We start from the raw sequence: 18,622 nt of genomic DNA, 5'->3' as shown, positions 1-18,622 counted from the left end.
CTTTCATAACCACCTCTGTCATAATTTCTTTCCAAGGTATTAGATGTTCTGTGCTCATTGTGTGTATGTCATGGAGTAGCTGTGAGGTCCAATCAGCATTTGATCTGTGACAATCTTCTGCCAGGGAGAGACCTCCTTCTTCAGACCCGCCTTGTCAATCATGTGAGCAGGTAAAAAATTGACTAGGATATTATTTTTAGTTTTCATGTATGTTTATTTATACACATGAGCATGTATATACAAGCCCTTCTATAATAACTTACGTTTTATCAGAACTTGCTTGATGTAAGAAGATCTGAGCATTAAAAAGTTGGTAATTTGCTTTTTAAAAATTAATTTTGTGTCTTTTTAATTTTCTGATTTTTTTTAATATTCTTTGCTTGTATTCAGCATGAGACCAAATATTTTCCTTGGAATCAATGAGGGCTCTGCTCAGTATAGAAAATGGTATTATGAGCTAATGGTTGATTACGTGGAGCCATTTACAACAGCAGAAGCTACTCATCTTCGTGTGGGTTGGGCATCAACAGAAGGCTATTCACCATATCCTGTGGGAGGAGAAGAATGGGGTGGCAATGGTATTGGTGATGACTTATATTCCTATGGTTTTGATGGACTTCATCTGTGGTCAGGTAAGACTAATTAAGTTTTTAAAGTCTAAAGATATTACAAGTTATGTTTTAAATTCAAAGAAGAGTTATATGTGATAATAGCAATGGAAGGATTGAAACAGCTGTATCACAAGGAGAAAGTCTCAGATTCTGTTCTTTTATGTGCAGCAATAGAGAAAGATTCCTGTCTGAAACTCTGAGATATCTCTGAGCTAAAAGAATTGATACTGAGTGAGTTAGCCAATAAATTGAAACTTTCTGTGACCTAGTTTTGTTTTTCTCAGTGTGCTTCTGAGTTCTTTCTAACAAGATCTTCTAACAAGATTTTTCTAGGTTTTCTAACAAGATCTTCAACTTTTCTTCTAATAATATTTATTCTTAATTATAGGTTGTGTAGCAAGATCTGTCAATTCTCCCAATCATCATCTACTTAGGACTGATGACGTAATCAGCTGCTGTCTTGACCTGAGTGCTCCAAGCATTTCATTCCGAATAAATGGGCAGCCAGTCCAGGGAATGTTTGAGAATTTCAACACAGATGGTCTTTTCTTTCCGGTTGTCAGCTTTTCAGCAGGGATAAAGTTCGTGTCCACATCTTATTATTTTCTGAATACATTCAGTATTTTTCTTGCTAAGTCCTAATCTAGATCAGTGACTGAATTTGTTAACATTTTAACTTTTTCTTAAAAGCAGATGCGGAGAGTGTAGGTAACCTAAACTGGTAGGGCCTGTAGTAGTTTGAGAACTGATCAAATTTGAGAAGACATTATTCTACTAAAAGTTGTTACATTTTCTCTGCTAGGGAAAATATTTAGTGTCATTAACAAGAGGTGTGTAACAAGAATATTATTTTAATGGAGGATAAAGTTTTCCCCAGTCTCATTGCCCACCACATGTGTAGTTCAACTCTCACATATCTGAGCAATGAAGATGTTGAACACCAGAGGTTGAAATCCATGGATCTGGGGTGAATTTAGCTTGGAAAAGTCTGTATTAATATTTCCAGGATTATAATCATTATCAAGTTCATCCTTTAGTCCCTTTCTCAGAGCTATAGGACTTTTATCAGGGATCTCCTCTGTTGGGTACAGCTTGGCGTCAAGAGTATAGAATTAAAATTAATGAAAGAAATTACTGGGCAATTTTCTCCTTAGTTATTGTTTATATTACAATGCTGTCCTCCCCGGCCAGATTTTATTTGCTATAATGTTGTTTTTAACAATTCCTCTAAATTTATATCAGATAAAATAGTCCCATCAAAATATATCTTTTGGGACTGGAGATACAAAAAATAAGGATGAATAAGCCTCAAACTTCTATGTTCTCCTGCAGACACTAAAACAAAAATAAAAAATAAAACTTATTTTTTCTTTTTATTCAATGTAATGGGAGCAGTGTTGGGCCTTAGACTGGTTAGTCTGAGGAGAACTTGAGATGGCTTGTCCATCTATATTGCAGAAAGTAGTACATTTATGCAAAGCTAATCCTAGAAGCTTAATTTGAGAGAAATTAGGTTGCTGAAAATTACTAGTCACTTCTTAGTTAATTGAGATTTATTCCTTGGATGTTCTGGATCATAGATTGTTCTCCTATCTTCTATTATATTACTGCATCTGTTTTAACAATATAGTGATAATATTGAGGATGTGTGTGTTTTGTCCATTTTCAATTCTAATTTGATCCAAAATTAAGTGAATTATTGAAATCACTTAGCTTGTTATTCTAAGGAGTAAGAACCAACTGAATGTAGTCAGGTTCATTTGTAAGTAAATATGCATACAATTTTGTTAGCATTACTCCAAATTACATAGCATATGAAAATAACAAACTAAACAACAACTAAAGATAAACTCTACCAAGGCGAGGAAGAAAGTAAGTTAATTACAGAGAAGTCAGAAAACTAACAGCACAAGAGAACCTAATTTACTCTACAATAAATGCTGCATGAATTCAGTATCTGCAAATAGAACTTTGCAGGAAATATTTTATCTAATTAACATGGAGTCCTTCACATTGTGCTTATCTTACAGGGTACGATTTTTGCTCGGAGGCCGCCATGGGGAGTTTAAATTCCTTCCCCCTCCAGGATATGCTCCATGTTTTGAAGCTATTCTGCCCAAAGAAAAGTTAAAAGTAGAACCCAGCAGAGAATATAAACAAGATTGCAATTGCACAAGGGATCTCTTGGGACCAAATATCTCTTTGTCACAAGCAGCATTCACTCCAGTACCCATAGATACCAGTCAGGTATGTAAAATGTGCATTGACTTTATACATGCATTAGGTTTAGTTTGCATTATGTTAAAACTAGTAGTAGGTTGGATGACAAACACCATGTATCTGCTAGCAGTATTGTTATAATATTCTAGCAATATCATAGTTTGAGATGGTAATCAGTATTCTACTTTCCAGGCATTTATCAGATGTTAATAACAAGTATTGGAATGAAGCTGAGCTTTGTATAATAAATGATAAACATATATAGTCAGGAATAAAATAATGTTGAGAAAATAACAGACCAATTATATTGGTCAACCTGAAAGAAGTAGCTTAAGAAACAGTATTGGTCTGTACTTGTGATAATCAGTGCTATAGTGACTTTTTCCCTTAAATTTGCCTGCTAATAAAATCCCTTATGCAGATATTTTTCAAATGACAGAATACACATACACAGTCCCAGTCATTTCGTCCTTCATTGTGATCTCTGTACCGGTGAATCCACAGGGTTAGGGTTAGGGTTAGTTAGAAAGGCTTATATACATATTGTATTAGAAAAGCAAATTTATATTTATTTATTTATCAAATTTGTCACCTCCCATCTCCTCCAACCGGAGGGACTCTGGGCGGTTTACAATATAAAACAATAAATATATAATAACATTTCAATATAAGGAATGCTATAAAACAATTTCACAGAACTACCAAATATAATAAAATCCAGACGGCTGTGGTCTCATTCAGTCATTGCGTAGGAGGGGCACTTCAAGGCACTAGCCAATCCCAAGTATGACCATTCTCCTCCCTGCTCCAAGCCCAGTGGCAGAGCCAGGTCTTCAACTTCCACCAGAAGGCTAGGAGCGATGGGGCTAATCTCACCTCCGGGGGCAGGATGTTCCGAAGGGCGGGTGCTACTGCCCTGCCATTTTAAATATGTCAAATGCAGTTCAATGGTTGTTCTGGAATCATCATATATATGAATCCTTTCTACATCATGGTTGTATTGGCTTCATACATCCATGGGGTGGAGGAGGCAAAATCGGGGGAAATGACAAAACATGCATTATGTTGCAAATTACATAACTTATGTCCTTGCATGCAAAATTGTGATGCAAATTCAAAAGGGTGAAGCTTGTCTTGTGACATCGTAATGCACATTTCTTATATTGGCATTGTGGTTAGAAGTGGATGCCTATGATAGATATGTAAATGAAAATCGAACTCAAAAGGTGTCTCCTGATTGGTTGCATGTCTTGTACATGCTTAAGATAATGCATATGAATGACAATATGGCAATTTTAAATAACTTTTACTCTGCTGTTTTATCAATATAAGAACTATGCTGATGAACACTGTTGGGTTCATGAATAGTGTTCAGTGCAGAATAAAAGTGTTTTATCTGGAAGTTCTTGCAGTTATTTTCTGATTTTCTTTTTCTTAATTCTGAAGGCAGTAGGTATGATAGATGATAGATTTTTTTTTAAATGAAACATTATTTCTGGAATATTTTAAAGAGGCTAACATAATTGGATTTTTAATTTTTTTACCATCTAGCTATAAATGAAAGGCAGAAACATATTTTCTGTTAAAACAAACAAGTTATATACAGTATATGTGAGATTAAGATATTTACAATATAGCCCTATACATTTCTACTCAGGGGTAAATTCCAGTGAGTTCATTCGGTTTTCTTTCTGGTAAGGGGAATTTTAACCAGTGAAAAATAAGCCCATAAAATGATTGGGATAATTATTTCATTGGTTTATTTTTTTCTTAATTGCATTGTTTGGCATTTTATTGTTTAACAGATTCACTCTTCTATTTTTAGATTGTATTGCCTCCACATCTGGAAAGAGTTAGAGAAAAACTAGCTGAGAATATCCATGAACTTTGGGTGATGAATAAAATTGAACTTGGATGGCAGTATGGACCTGTATGTACTTTTCCAAATTTTGCATTGTATTAATTCATTCATATATGCTTGTGTATATAATTCAGAAGTCTTTTTACTGCCTAGAAATTAAATGACTTTGGTTTTCCAACAGGTTTTGCATTAAGTCTTTGGTGTAATAATTAAAAAAAAATGACACAAGAATCAGGGGTGTCCACAGAGTGTGGTCAAAAAAGTCAAGATGGTGGCTGTGACAATGCAATCAAACCTTCACCTGTTTTTTATGAGCATTATGTGCGCAACACACATAAAAAGCAGGTGGAGCTTCAGTTGCACCATCACGGCTGTCATCCTGCCTTTTTTTCACTGTACTCTGCAGACACCCCTGAAATACTGGCAGAGTGCTGCCAATGGCTGCAGTCAGAGAAGAACAATCAGGAAGAACTAAAAACCAAGAGCTAAAAATTGCACAATTAAATAAAAGTGGAAAAACTAATCCAAGAATACGTTTTTGTGTTGAGATACATTTTTTTTCTTCTTTGGACTGAGTATTACCAGTTGCAAAACGTTGCTTTGTTTTTTGCAGGGAAATTCTACTCCCTGCCAGTAGAATAGATCTTATTAGGTTACTGTTATAGGATAAACTGTAATACAGTCTTCCTGTCTTACAGGTTAGAGATGACAACAAGCGACAGCATCCCTGTTTGGTGGAGTTTGCTAAACTACCTGAACAAGAACGGAATTATAATCTTCAAATGTCACTAGAAACGTTAAAGTAAGTCACAAGCACCTTTATGTTTTTGCAAGTAAATTTATATGAATGTATGAATTCTTAAGCTGATTATGAAACTTGGTTTATGATATACAGGATTAGCAAGGTGCTCATCAGTTTGGTGGATTGTGTCAATCAATATAATTATGCATATTCAGGAGTAATTTCCTTTGACATATGTTGATTACTCATACCGTATTAGTTTCTGAACCGGTTTGTTTCTTTCATTTTTAATGAGAATTGCGGAAGCACTCAGGTTCATTACTTTTAAAATGTTTCTCAGTTTTAGCATGTTTTACATAAATGGGAGAGAAAAGTTAATTTGCATATTGTATAAATCTTACTTTGATGCTCTGGGTAGCAAAACAATTTGTAAATAGGTGATTACTGGTCTATGCAAATCTGAATAGGAAAATCTATTATCACAGCTCTGAAATCACGGCTGTTAATCATCTTCAAAAATGTGAGCCAAACAAAGAAAAGACATAACTCTTCCCATAAGACTGAATCTTGTAACTACAGAAAATGCACAAAGAGTTATAGCTTTGTCTTTCAGTTACATGCTTTGCCTGATTTTAATGATTTTATCTTCTAGAACATTGTTGGCATTAGGTTGTCATGTTGGAATTGCTGATGAGCATGCTGAAGAAAAGGTGAAGAAACTAAAACTTCCAAAAAAGTAAGTTTAAACTCAGACTATTAAGTGATGAGAAAGCAGCTATGTCTACACTATCTCCTGTACCCAGTCTGCTCACATACAAATTGAAGATACCGAACCTCCATAAAATTCTAAGAATGAGGCAGAATATTTACATAATAAAAAATTTATCTGGAAATACCCAAGCCATAAATGATAGAAATTAAGAAGGAATAATGTAATGTATATTAGTTAGGAAAAAGTCAGGAAAGTGGTGTGTTTCAGACCAAAAATCGCAGCTCATTGAAGCAGTGTTCCAGCATAAAAAATATAAGAAAGATTTCACTGTTCTCCATAAGCTACTTTCTCATGATGAAAAAGTTTGCCTCCAGTAATACAACTCAGCTCTAAGTACAAAACACTAATAATATTAGGTAAAACACCAACTTTTAATTTACATATAATTTCATTTTAAGTGTCATGCTCTGAGATCAAATGTTCCCAGAACATCTGATCCAACTCGCATCAACACAGGTTGAGACTTGCGAGTCAGTAGAAGTGGGAGGGGGGATAAGCCAGGAGTGTGAAAGCATCTTGTTTGGACTATCTCTGGCATCCAAGGTCAACCGGCAGAGACATCTGCACAGAACTGAACAGACTGGCATGAAAAGGGGGGCTGCACACCGAAGAAGTAGGAGGGGGTTGAATTCATTGGGCTGTTTAACTTGGGAAAAGCGCAGGAACTTCTATTCGCAACTTTTTCTCTGTACTGCACGCTACACTCCATTAAAGAGATTTCTATTTAACATGAATGAATCGGATTTAGTGGTAAGCTGAGTAGGCAGTCATCACATTAAGGCCTATGAATTTTGGAATTTGGGTCTTGAATGCTGAATTACTGTACTGATTACTAATCCCTTTATAAGAAAATCACAAGGACTGCATGAGCTGAATATAATAACAATTTAATACCAAAACAATGCAATGATCAAGAATTAAGCTGTGATCTTATTATGCATGCTATACTCATAAAAATTCAAGTAAAAGAGAGCTCATTAAAGTTTTTTTTAAATTTATTTAACAGTTATCTGTTATCAAGTGGATATAAACCTGCTCCTATGGATCTAAGTTGTATCAAGTTGACTCCATCTCAGGAATCCATGGTTGATAAACTTGCAGAGAATGCTCACAATGTATGGGCAAGAGATCGTATAAGGCAGGGGTGGACGTATGGAATCCAGCAGGTAAGTCCAAACATACTGGAATCTTTATAGTACTCATATTATGGAACCAAATTTTTGAGGATGGTGAAAAAGATAAAAAATTATTTTGGAGATCCATTTTACTTTTTTGACTTCATGTTAATTCATATGTTTTCAGAATGAAACCTTTCAAAAGTAGGGATATGGACAAAATGGGGAAAATATATGTATGTATGTATGTATGTATGTATGTATGTATGTATATGTATTTTTATTTGAACAAACCATCACATTCAAGAAATTTTGCCAAACTGATCTATAAAAAGTTCCCAATGATGCTTTTGTGTAAACACACCACTCAGATGTGTATGCATAGGTAACTGTTTGAAAAACCACCATTATAAATAGCAATCTGTCCTTGCTGTCCTATTTTGATTTAGTTGCAACCCACCAATAAAATATCAACATATTATATGATGATACTGTGGTATGCGGGACGCGGTGGCGCTGCGGGTTAAACCGCTGAGCTGTCGATCGGAAGGTCGGCGGTTCGAAACCGCGCGGCGGGGTGAGCTCCCGTTGCTCGTCCCAGCTCCTGCACACCAAGCAGTTCGAAAACATGCAAATGTGAGTAGATTAATTGGTATCGCTTCGGCGGGAAGGTAACGGCGTTCCGTGAGTCATGCTGGCCACATGACCCGGAAGTGTCCTATGGACAACGCCGGCTCCAAGGCTTTGAAACGGAGATGAGCACCGCCCCCTAGAGTCGGACACGACTGGACTTTACGTCAAGGGAAACCTTTACCTTTACCTACTGTGGTATGAATGGTACATATTCTATAGTAATTTCGAAATAAAATGGCATTCTGCACTTTTTAAAATAAAATACCTTTTCAGAAATAAGCTCTGAACTAAACTTACTACTGATTTTTAATGCAGTTGTAAAAAGCATTTTCTATTGGACTATTATATGGATGCAAAAGTGGATGTAATTTTATATTACTGCTTATTGTTCTACAGTTGCTAGAAGAGTAAGCAAAACTGTTAATTTTTGTGACCAAAGAACTACTAATAAGTGATGAGAAGAAATCACTTTGCAAATGTTTAGATGAATTCTCTTTAATCACAAGTTCCATTTTTCTTGTCATTTAGAAGAATCCCGGAATAAAAATATAATAAGTAAAATAGTATTTCAATGAAGAAAGAGTTAAATGCATCATTGATTTGTTATTCTGCCTTTGTTCCGTTTTACACTTCATGTTAATGTTACTAGACAGTGCTATAATAATTAAATGTATATTGGGCTGTAGTCTATTCATATATTCTTATTTATAACTAATGCTGTGATCTTAAGAACAGAAGAACAGCCCTGCTAAATCAAGACAAAAACTATTTTAGTCTAGCATGATGTTCCTCACAGTGTCCAACCAGATGCTACAAGCCTGTACACAAGCAGGATATGGAGACATATCCCTCTTCCATCATTCCAACTGATATTTGGAAGCATGCTACACTCAACTCAGGAGGTAGCATTGAGACTTCAGTACTAATAACTCTTAATAAATCTGTCCTCCATAAATTTATCTGATTCCTATTTAAAACCATCCAGGGTAATAGCCAGCACTGTGTCTTGGGGTAAAATCTACACTATCTGAAGAAGTACTTTTTGGCGGGGGGGAGGTCTGTTCTAAATCTCCTTCTAATCAGTTCTATTAGAGGATTCCTGTACCTAGTAATTTGAGACATGGAGAAAACCTTCATCTTGTCCACTTTCTCCATGCCATAAATGATAAATTGATCATGTCCTCCCTCAGTGGCCTTTATTCCAATCTAAAGAGTTCCAAACATTCTAACCTCTTCCTTCCGTGAGGAAGTCAGTAAAGGTCATAAAATATTCCTTGCCTTCTGTAATAAGGACAGATGCCAAGAATTCACTCAGTCCCTTTGTAACTCCATATTCTCCTTGAACATGCCATTTACTCCTTTGTTGTCTAACAATCTAATCACTACCCTAGGTAGATTTCTATAAATGTGTTAAAAAGCCACAGAGGACCTACTTGATTCTTCCTTCCAGGCTGATGCAGACCCATTTACAGTATTAGAAAAATTTGGGGGTTAAAGTCTTTTAAAATTACCTTTCATAATTTTTATATTGTATAGGATGTGAAGAACCGTCGAAACCCTCGCCTTGTCCCCTATACACTTCTAGATGATCGTACTAAGAAATCAAACAAAGATAGTCTCCGGGAAGCCGTTCGTACTCTCATCAGCTATGGATATAACCTTGAAGCTCCAGATCAAGACCATGGTATTGAAATTGTATTGTATTGAAACACACACACACACACATATATATATATAATGAAAAATATGGTACTAATTCAACAAAGTTAAGAATGTCCAATTTTTAACTTATTATTTTACTTTTATTTTTTTAAATAATTTCATATTGATTTTTATATTTTTAATTATTTTAATTTTTGTGACTCAAACAGAACATCAACAACACATTTGAAATTATTCCAAACGGAATAATAATTATAATAAGACAAACAAAAAACCCCACTGGAAATATATTAAAAAAACACAACACCCACACACCCATAAGCTTAAAGTAGGTAAAGTTACATATTCTTAAGGTGAAATACTAACAGTGCAGTCTAATAAGTGCAGAGTACAAATAAACTTTCACATCCGGTGAACTGGATGCAGTGCTTTTATTAATTTAACCCAGGATTACGTTGGACTTCTTAGCTGATGATCTAAGAAAAAAATGTATTTGGTTTTCTAGTCTTTTGCAGCTGTAAATCTGACAGCTAATAGAAAAATAAAATTAATGAACAAAACAAAAAGTAAAACAAGTAAAATAATAAATAAAGTGAAAAATAATAATAATCTGAGAAAGGAATTCCCTATTTCAGGAGGTATAGTGACCCTTTCTTTAAAATCTTGGCTCTTCCTCCAGGCCTTATGATAAGACAGTTGGACCAGCCCCTTTAAGCTGGAGGAGATGCAGAAAGTCTCACAGTTATTTGTATGAAGATTAAGTAAACAAAATCCACCAGATGGCTCCTGGTCATTGTAATTGCTTTCAGAAGAATGATAAGCTAATCCTTTAAAATTTACACAGTAAATTGCCAGTTTTTTCTTTATGCACTTTCAGGGAGCAATTTTGATGGCCTAGGCAATGTAAAACAATGGATTTTATTTATTCTTGATTTGTGTTTAAGGTATGCGTATTGTATTGCAACATATATGTGTGTGTGTGTATATATGTTTGCCCCAAACATTTTAGTTGCCCATTTTTTAAAAAAATACAATAAAATCAAAATTTAATGGACCTCAAATTAACAGATTTTCAATTGCAGTTGAACCTCACCCCTGTTTATATCCTGGACAGTAACCCCTATTTATGTTAATATGTTTTCTACTACAGATTAAGGTTACTATGGTAACTAATCATTTTGGCCAGGTGAAGGGGTTGAATTTAATTGTCCTTTTTCGGATGTTAATTTTTGCACCTGGGGAGAAGAACTTGCCTGGACTTGTTTTAGTTTCAGTTTCCCTTCTGTGTAGGCTTGCAGAGAATGTGCAGCTGAGAGAAATCTCTCCTCTCAGCAAACAGCCTTTAAATATGTTTGTTTTCTGTAAATAAAATTATTTTTATAGAACTGCCTGGTGTGTGACTTTTCTGATCTCTCCTGGGCCAAAGGCTTTCCTAGCAATCTGCTAACAATTTATATCCAAAGTTAATCTGGACAATTGATGTACGTAATTAAACAATTATGCAGATGATATATACATGGATAACATCAAGCTGTATGCTAAGAGTGAACGAGACATTGACTCACTGATTCACCTGACACGGATCTACACTGAGGACTCTGGGATGTCATTCAGACTGGAGAAGTGTGGCTGGAAGTAGTAAAGAGAGGGAAGGTAGTTAAGACTGATGGGGTGGAACTACCAGCAGGCCACACAGCAGACATACAGACCAGCTACAAGTACCTTGGTATCCCATAGACACATGGGAACCATGATGAGCAGGCAAGGAAGACAGCAACATCCAAGTACCACCAAAGGATAAGACAGGTCCTGAAGAGCCAGCTCAATAGGAAGAACAAGATCCGTGCCATCAACACGTACACCCTGCCAGTGGTCAGGTATCCTCCCGGTATAGTGAGCTGGCCAAAGGAGGACATGGAGGCTGCTGATGTGAAGACCCAGAAGCTCCTCACAATGTACGGAGGCTTCCACCCCAATGTGAGGTTTCAGCCTGCTTGTGACTCTGAAAACGAAACCTGTTCGGAGTCAGAAGGGGAAAACAAAACCTATCAGCAAGGACTTGAGGAATCTAATCCAGGAAGTGACCCAGCAGAGCGGGAGAAATTTTAGGAAAGGATTAGACAAACTCTGGAGGGAGATTTGAAGCCTCCAATCAGTGCTCGAGAGAGGATTGGCCACTAAGGGAAAACAGCGCGAAAAGGAGCAAATAAAAAGGCAGGTGCGCCAAGAGCAAGCTGCTGGAGACAACCACTCCTTTGAGCTCACAGCACCTGCAGGAGAATCCTTACCAGTGTCAGAAGCCTTGCCTGTAGCCAGTGCGGAACCAGCACCAGCGCCTTCAGCCTTCTCAGAACCTCCATCTGCATAGGTCACTCCAGTGGAGCCTCTCTCCGCCGTCCCTGCTGAGCACAGCCTCACATCCAGCTCCAAGCATCGTTGCTTTGCTCCAGCATGATCCGGGCGTGCCTTCAGACCTCAGCCTTGCATATTATTCACAAATAATATCAAATTTGGTATGGTTTCAGTCCATATCAAAAGTGGGTAAGCACAGTTCTTTTGTCCATTGTTTGACATTTTTTCTCTTTTGCAAACACTGGACTAAAGTACTTGGTAAAAAGGTTCTCCCTTTTTTTTTTTCTTTTTCTTTTTAAAATGTTGCTAAGGATTGAATTGTTGAGAAAAGAAAAGCATTTTTCTTGCCTTTCCTTTAGACCTCCAGTCTGATAAAAGGCACATACCTTTCAAAATTTAGATTTTGTGATTTACTTTTTATATACAAATTTATATCTTTGAATTTTGAACTTTTCCAGCTACAAGACCAGATGTATTTGGTGGCATGATTGAAAGGTTCAGGATATTCCGAACAGAGAAAACATATGCCGTAAAAACTGGGAAGTGGTACTTTGAATTTGAGGCAGTGACTGCAGGAGATATGAGAGTTGGCTGGGCCAGACCAGGTTGCCAGCCAGAGCAAGAACTTGGCTCAGATGATCGAGCATTTGTGTTTGATGGATTCAAGGTATGTGTACATTTTCTTGAGACGGGGCAAATTTTAGCTTGCAATATCTCTCTTGGCTTTGCATTAGAACTTCAGGACATATCAGTCAAAGATGGGTCGTGCTACAAAATCGAGATTTAGTGGGTTATATACAGATCTACATCTGAGTTACTGCCACAAAAGGATTATATATAGAACTTAATTAGAGGGGGATGAACACATTTGTTGCCAATAATCTAGCATTGTGCTAGTAGATCTTGATTGGTTTTCTGTACCTCCCTGACATTTATTAAAAATTGATCTTTCAGTTAGGAAAAGGAGAATAAAAATGACCATTTTTACCCTTGTTTTCTCTACCGTAAAGTGTGGTGTTATCAACTAAATGCATTGTTTTAGCAGGTGGATTGTGATTTGTATCTTAACACAAAAACAAAGCTATGTAATGAGGTTTGTCCCTATGGCAAGTGGGATCTGCAACACAATCATAAAATTATGGAATGTAAAGGTTGGAAGGCACCTTACAGATGATTTAGTTCAAACCCTGGCCATATAGGAGACCCAGCATATTATCCTGCAGCATCAACTCCTAGGAATGTCTTAATCAGAGCATCACACAGCCTGGATTGGCAGCATTCTAGTGTTGTCCAGATATCTTGGGAAGAGAAGGAATTCTACTTCTAAAATAATGGGGATCTCCTCTTTCCTTTTAAAAGGAATAACAGTTAAAATTATTGGAAATAATGTATATTGTGCTCATAAATTATTTTCCAAAAATACTGAACATTGCTGATTCTCCAAAAATTTGTAGGGCTGTCATTTGATGTGCTGTAAGCTATTTTTTAAATAAAACAAATTGTAAGATTTACAATCAATACATACATATTAGACTTATAGGCATTTTTTTAAGAATGCAAAAATGATAAAAATAATAGTTAAGTTACTATCTGTTTACAATTATTTATTAGTTTAAGTTAGTATCTGCTTACTATTTATGTGTTGGAGATCTAGAGTTATTAATTGCTTTGTATTTTGCATAAAATCCTTTATTACTTAGGCCCAGCGATGGCACCAAGGAAATGAGCATTTTGGCCGTACTTGGCTGGCAGCAGATATTGTGGGATGCATGGTGGATCTGAATGAGCACACCATGATCTTTACTCTAAATGGTGAAATCCTTCTTGATGACTCAGGTTCTGAGCTTGCATTCAAGGATTTTGAGGTTGGTGATGGTAAGTTCTTGAGCAATTTTGTGCTGCTTTCTGACTGCCTAGGCAACTTTTTGTTGTTTTAGAGGATTTTTTTTTAAAAAATACACCCATTAGTTTAATTCAGGGATGCAAAACTCATGGCTCAGAGACCAAAATTCCTTCGAACACCCTATTTGTGACCCCTCACCATTCTAAGATTATGATGCTGAAATATGGTGGCAAAGTGGCTGGATTTTGGTGCAACAATGACTGCTAATTTGGGGTGGTTTTAAGTATACAAATGGAATCAGCTTACCTTGGAGCCTCACTCTGATTTACATCATTAACTACCACCAGAAAAGAGACCAAAAACTTTTGATTATACCACGTCTAAGGATGTCACAACACATCTACGTTGACTCCTGTATCCTTTAGAGGGTCAGGCTGAATGCAGACTGCAAATTGGACTCAAGGTACTTACTTGAATCTTGACTATCCTGGTATTAACTTGTCCAGCACTACATTCAGTCTATTAGTCATGCTTTTGACTACTTGTTGTTTATTCGTTTAGTCGCTTCAGACTCTTCGTGACTTCATGGACCAGCCCACGCCAGAGCTTCCTGTCGGTCGTCAACACCCCCAGCTCCCCCAGGGACGAGTCCGTCACCTCTAGAATATCATCCATCCACCTTGCCCTTGGTCAGCCCCTCTTCCTTTTGCCCTCCACTCTCCCTAGCATCAGCATCTTCTCCAGGGTGTCCTGTCTTCTCATTATGAGGCCAAAGTATTTCAGTTTTGCCTTTAATATCATTCCCTCAAGTGAGCAGTCTGGCTTTATTTCCTGGAGGATGGACTGGTTTGATCTCCTGGCAGTCCAAGGCACTCTCAGAATTTTCCTCCAACACCACAGTTCAAAAGCATCGATCTTCCTTCGCTCAGCCTTCCTTATGGTCCAGCTCTCGCAGCCATATGTTACTACGGGGAACACCATTGCTTTAACTATGCGGACCTTTGTTGTCAGTGTGATGTCTCTGCTCTTAACTATTTTATCGAGATTGGTCATTGCTCTTCTCTCAAGGATTAAGTGTCTTCTGATTTCCTGACTGCAGTCAGCATCGGCAGTAATCTTTGCACCTAGAAATACAAAGTCTTTCACCGCTTCTACATTTTCTCCCTCTATTTGCCAGTTATCAATCAAGCTGGTTGCCATAATCTTGGTTTTTTGGAGGTTTAGCTGCAAGCCAGCTTTTGCACTTTCTTCTTTCACCTTTATCATAAGGCTTCTCAGTTCCTCTTCGCTTTCAGCCATCAAAGTGGTATCATCTGCATATCTGAGATTGTTAATGTTTCTTCCAGCGATTTTAACTCCAGCCTTGGATTCCTCAAGCCCACCACGTCGCATGATGTGTTCTGCGTACAAGTTGAATAGGTAGGATGAGAGTATACAGCCCTGCCGTACTCCTTTCTCAATCTTAAACCAGTCTGTTGTTCCGTGGTCTGTTCTTACTGTTGCTACTTGGTCGTTATACAGATTCTTCAGGAGGCAGACAAGATGACTTGGTATCCCCATACCGCTAAGAACTTGCCACAATTTCTTATGGTCCACACAGTCAAAGGCTTTAGAATAGTCAATAAAACAGAAATAGATGTTTTCCTGAAACTCCCTGGCTTTTTCCATGATCCAGCGGATATTGGCAATTTGGTCCTTAGTTCCTCTGCCTTTTCTAAACCCAGCTTGTGCCTCTGGCAATTCTCGCTCCATGAATTGCCGAAGTCTACCTTGCAGGATCTTGAGCATTACCTTACTGGCATGTGAAATGAGTGCCACTGTTCAATAGTTTGAACATTCTTTAGTGTTTCCCTTTTTTGGTATGGGGATATAAGTTGATTTTTTCCAATCTGATGGCCATTCTTCTGTTTTCCAAATTTGCTGGCATATAGCATGCATTACCTTGACAGCATCATCTTGCAAGATATTGAACAGTTCAGTTGGGATGCTGTCGTCTCCCGCTGCCTTGTATTAGCAATGCTTCTTAAGGCCCACTCAACCTCACTCTTCAGGATGTCTGGCTCTAGCTCACTGACCACACCGTCAAAGCTATTGTTATCCTTCCTATACAGGTCTTCTGTATATTCTTGCCACCTTTTCTTGATCTCTTCTTCTTCTGTTAGGTCCTTGCCATCTTTGTTTTTGATCATACCCATTTTTGCCTGGAATTTACCTCCGATGTTTCTAATTTTCTGGAAGAGGTCTCTTGTCCTTCCTATTCTATTGTCTTCTTCCACTTCCACGCATTGCTTGTTTAAAAATAATTCCTTATCTCTTCTGGCTAAGCTCTGGAATTTTGCATTTAATTGGGCATATCTCCCCCTATCACTGTTGCCTTTTGCTTTCCTTCTTTCTTGGGCTACTTCTAGTGTCTCAGCAGACAGCCATTTTGCCTTCTTGGTTTTCTCTTTCTTTGGGATGTATTTTGTTGCCGCCTCCTGAACAATGCTGCCAACTTCTGTCCATAGTTCTTCCGGGACCCTATCTACTAAGTCCAGTCCCTTAAATCTATTCTTCACCTCCACTGCATATTCCTTAGGAATAGTAGTGAGCTCATATCTAGCTGATCTGTGGGTGTTCCCTAATCTCTTTAGTCTGATCCTAAATTCTGCAAGAAGTTCGTGATCAGAACTACAGTCAGCTCCAGGTCTTGTTTTTACCGACTGTACCGACTGTCTGCCACCTTTGGCTGCAAAGGATGTAGTCAATCTGATTTCAGTGTTGTCCATCTGGGGAAGTCCATGTATAAAGCCGTCTCTTAGGTTGTTGGAAGAGAGTGTTTGTTATGCAGAGTGAGTTATCTTGGCAAAATTCTATCAGCCTATGTCCTGCTTCGTTTTGTTCTCCCAGGCCATGCTTACCTGTAATTCCAGGTGTCATTTGACTGCCCACCTTAGCATTCCAGTCTCCCGTGATGAAAATAACATCTCTTTTAGGCGTGTTGTCCAGTAGGTGCTGCAGATCCTCATAGAACTGCTCTACTTCAGCTTCTTCAGCATTTGTGGTTGGGGCGTATATTTGGATCACTGTGATGTTAGATGGCTTGCCCTGAATTCGAATTGAGATCATTCTGTCATTTTTTGGATTGTATCCAAGCACTGCTTTAGCCACTTTACTATTAATTATGAGGGCTACTCCATTTCTTCTGTGGTCCTCTTGTCCACAGTAGTAGATCTGGTGGTCATTTGATGTGAAGTGGCCCATTCCAGTCCATTTCAGTTCCCTGACGCCCAAAATGTCTATCTTTAATTTTGACATCTCACCAATAACCACATCCAATTTGCCCTGGCTCATAGATCTTACATTCCAGGTTCCAATGGAGTGTTGATCCTTCGAACATCGGATTCGCCGTTCACCACCAGCACCGTTGGCCGCTAACCATCCTTTCGGCTTTGAGCTAGCTGTGCCATCACGTCTGGGGCTAGTTGAACTCATTCTGTGTTCCTCCCCGGTAGCGTTTTGACCATCTTCCGACCTGGGGGTCTCATCTTCCGATGGCATACCGACATATCTCTGGTTGTACTGATCCATTTAGTTTTCACAGCAAGAATACTGGGGTGGGTTGCCATTACCTTCCCCAGGGATCGCATTTAGTCTGACCTCTCTGTCATGACCTTCCCGTCTTGGGTGGCCCTTCACGGTTTAGCTCATGGCATCATTGAGGTGCTCAAGCTCCAGCACCACGACAAGGTAATGATCCTTTGCTGAAGTTTTGACTACTGATGAAGGCTAATAAGCCAAAATGGATATAGTCAGCATTATATTTGTTAGGGTCTGTTTATTGGTTTATACATGTTGGCTGTATTGTGCCTTTTTATTGTTTCTGTTGTAATTTAAACATGCTTTTATAATTCCATGTAAAATATTAGTAAATAGTATTGCATATTTTAACTTGTAGCCCACACTTTTCTTCCGTAGTAAACCTATGCAGTAGACAGCTCCATTAGATATTACCCGATAGGTAAAGTCTAGTTTCTGGACAGATTTGGAACAGCCTGAGGCACTGAACAATTTATTTATTTATTTATTTATTTATTTTTCATATTTCGTCACCGCCCATCTCACTAAGAGCAACTCTGGGCGGTTACTTCTGCTAGAGAATGAATGGCCATAGTAGGCTTCTTTTATATATCTTAAATTAGAATTAGAAGGGACCACTTAGGCTATCAAAGTTGCATGCCTGCTCAGTGCAGGAATCTAAATTAAATCATCTCAAATCGATTTCTGTCCATCCTCAGTCTGAATTAAAGAAGAGCTCACCATCATTCTAGGTAATTGATTTCAGTACTGAATTGCTCTTACTATTAGGAAATTTTCCCCAAATTTCACTCAGGCTTGTTTCCTCTAATTTAAGATTATTATTCTGTATCCTGAAGGTAGGTGGATAGAGAATAAATAATGATCTTCTCCTGTGTGCCCCACTCCTCTAGTTATCAAATCATCCCTTAGTTATTTTTTTTTCAGGGCTAAACATTTCCATTTCATTCAGTCTCTCCTTCATAGAACTCAGTTTCCAGTCTTTAGTTCTCCATATACTTTTGCTTCATGCCTCTTTGAAAGATCTGTAATTTGGGTTTGGAAGTATCATTTATTTGTTTATTTCAATATACATGGCCGGCCATCTCAAACAAGTGACTCTGTCTAGCAACAATTAAAACCAGCAAAACCCACAAAATAAATACAAAATAAATACACAATCGGCAGCCAAGATAAAACAAAATAACCATCAATACAGCCACTTCCTAGGCTCCAGCTGAAACTCCAACTCCACA

The 18,622-nt window shown here is 37.7% G+C and overlaps 1 protein-coding gene across 1 annotated transcript in view; it reads left to right on the top strand.

The window, feature by feature from the left end:
• RYR2 (ryanodine receptor 2) overlaps positions 1-18,622 on the top strand; it is a 258,198-nt gene that overhangs the window by 64,649 nt on the left and 174,927 nt on the right. The window contains exons 19-29 of the mRNA XM_063292172.1: positions 37-170; positions 391-632; positions 1,000-1,192; positions 2,642-2,858; positions 4,657-4,761; positions 5,391-5,494; positions 6,087-6,170; positions 7,213-7,372; positions 9,491-9,638; positions 12,427-12,635; positions 13,669-13,843. Of these exons, the coding sequence (XP_063148242.1) occupies positions 37-170; positions 391-632; positions 1,000-1,192; positions 2,642-2,858; positions 4,657-4,761; positions 5,391-5,494; positions 6,087-6,170; positions 7,213-7,372; positions 9,491-9,638; positions 12,427-12,635; positions 13,669-13,843 (1,771 nt within the window). The remainder of the gene's footprint in view (positions 1-36; positions 171-390; positions 633-999; positions 1,193-2,641; positions 2,859-4,656; positions 4,762-5,390; positions 5,495-6,086; positions 6,171-7,212; positions 7,373-9,490; positions 9,639-12,426; positions 12,636-13,668; positions 13,844-18,622) is intronic.

The sequence above is a fragment of the Candoia aspera genome, chromosome 1 (assembly GCF_035149785.1).
Source record: "Candoia aspera isolate rCanAsp1 chromosome 1, rCanAsp1.hap2, whole genome shotgun sequence".
Classification (NCBI taxonomy): domain Eukaryota; kingdom Metazoa; phylum Chordata; class Lepidosauria; order Squamata; family Boidae; genus Candoia; species Candoia aspera.
The sequence above is the reverse complement of the archived record's forward strand: the minus strand, read 5'-3'. Positions and strand labels throughout refer to the sequence as shown.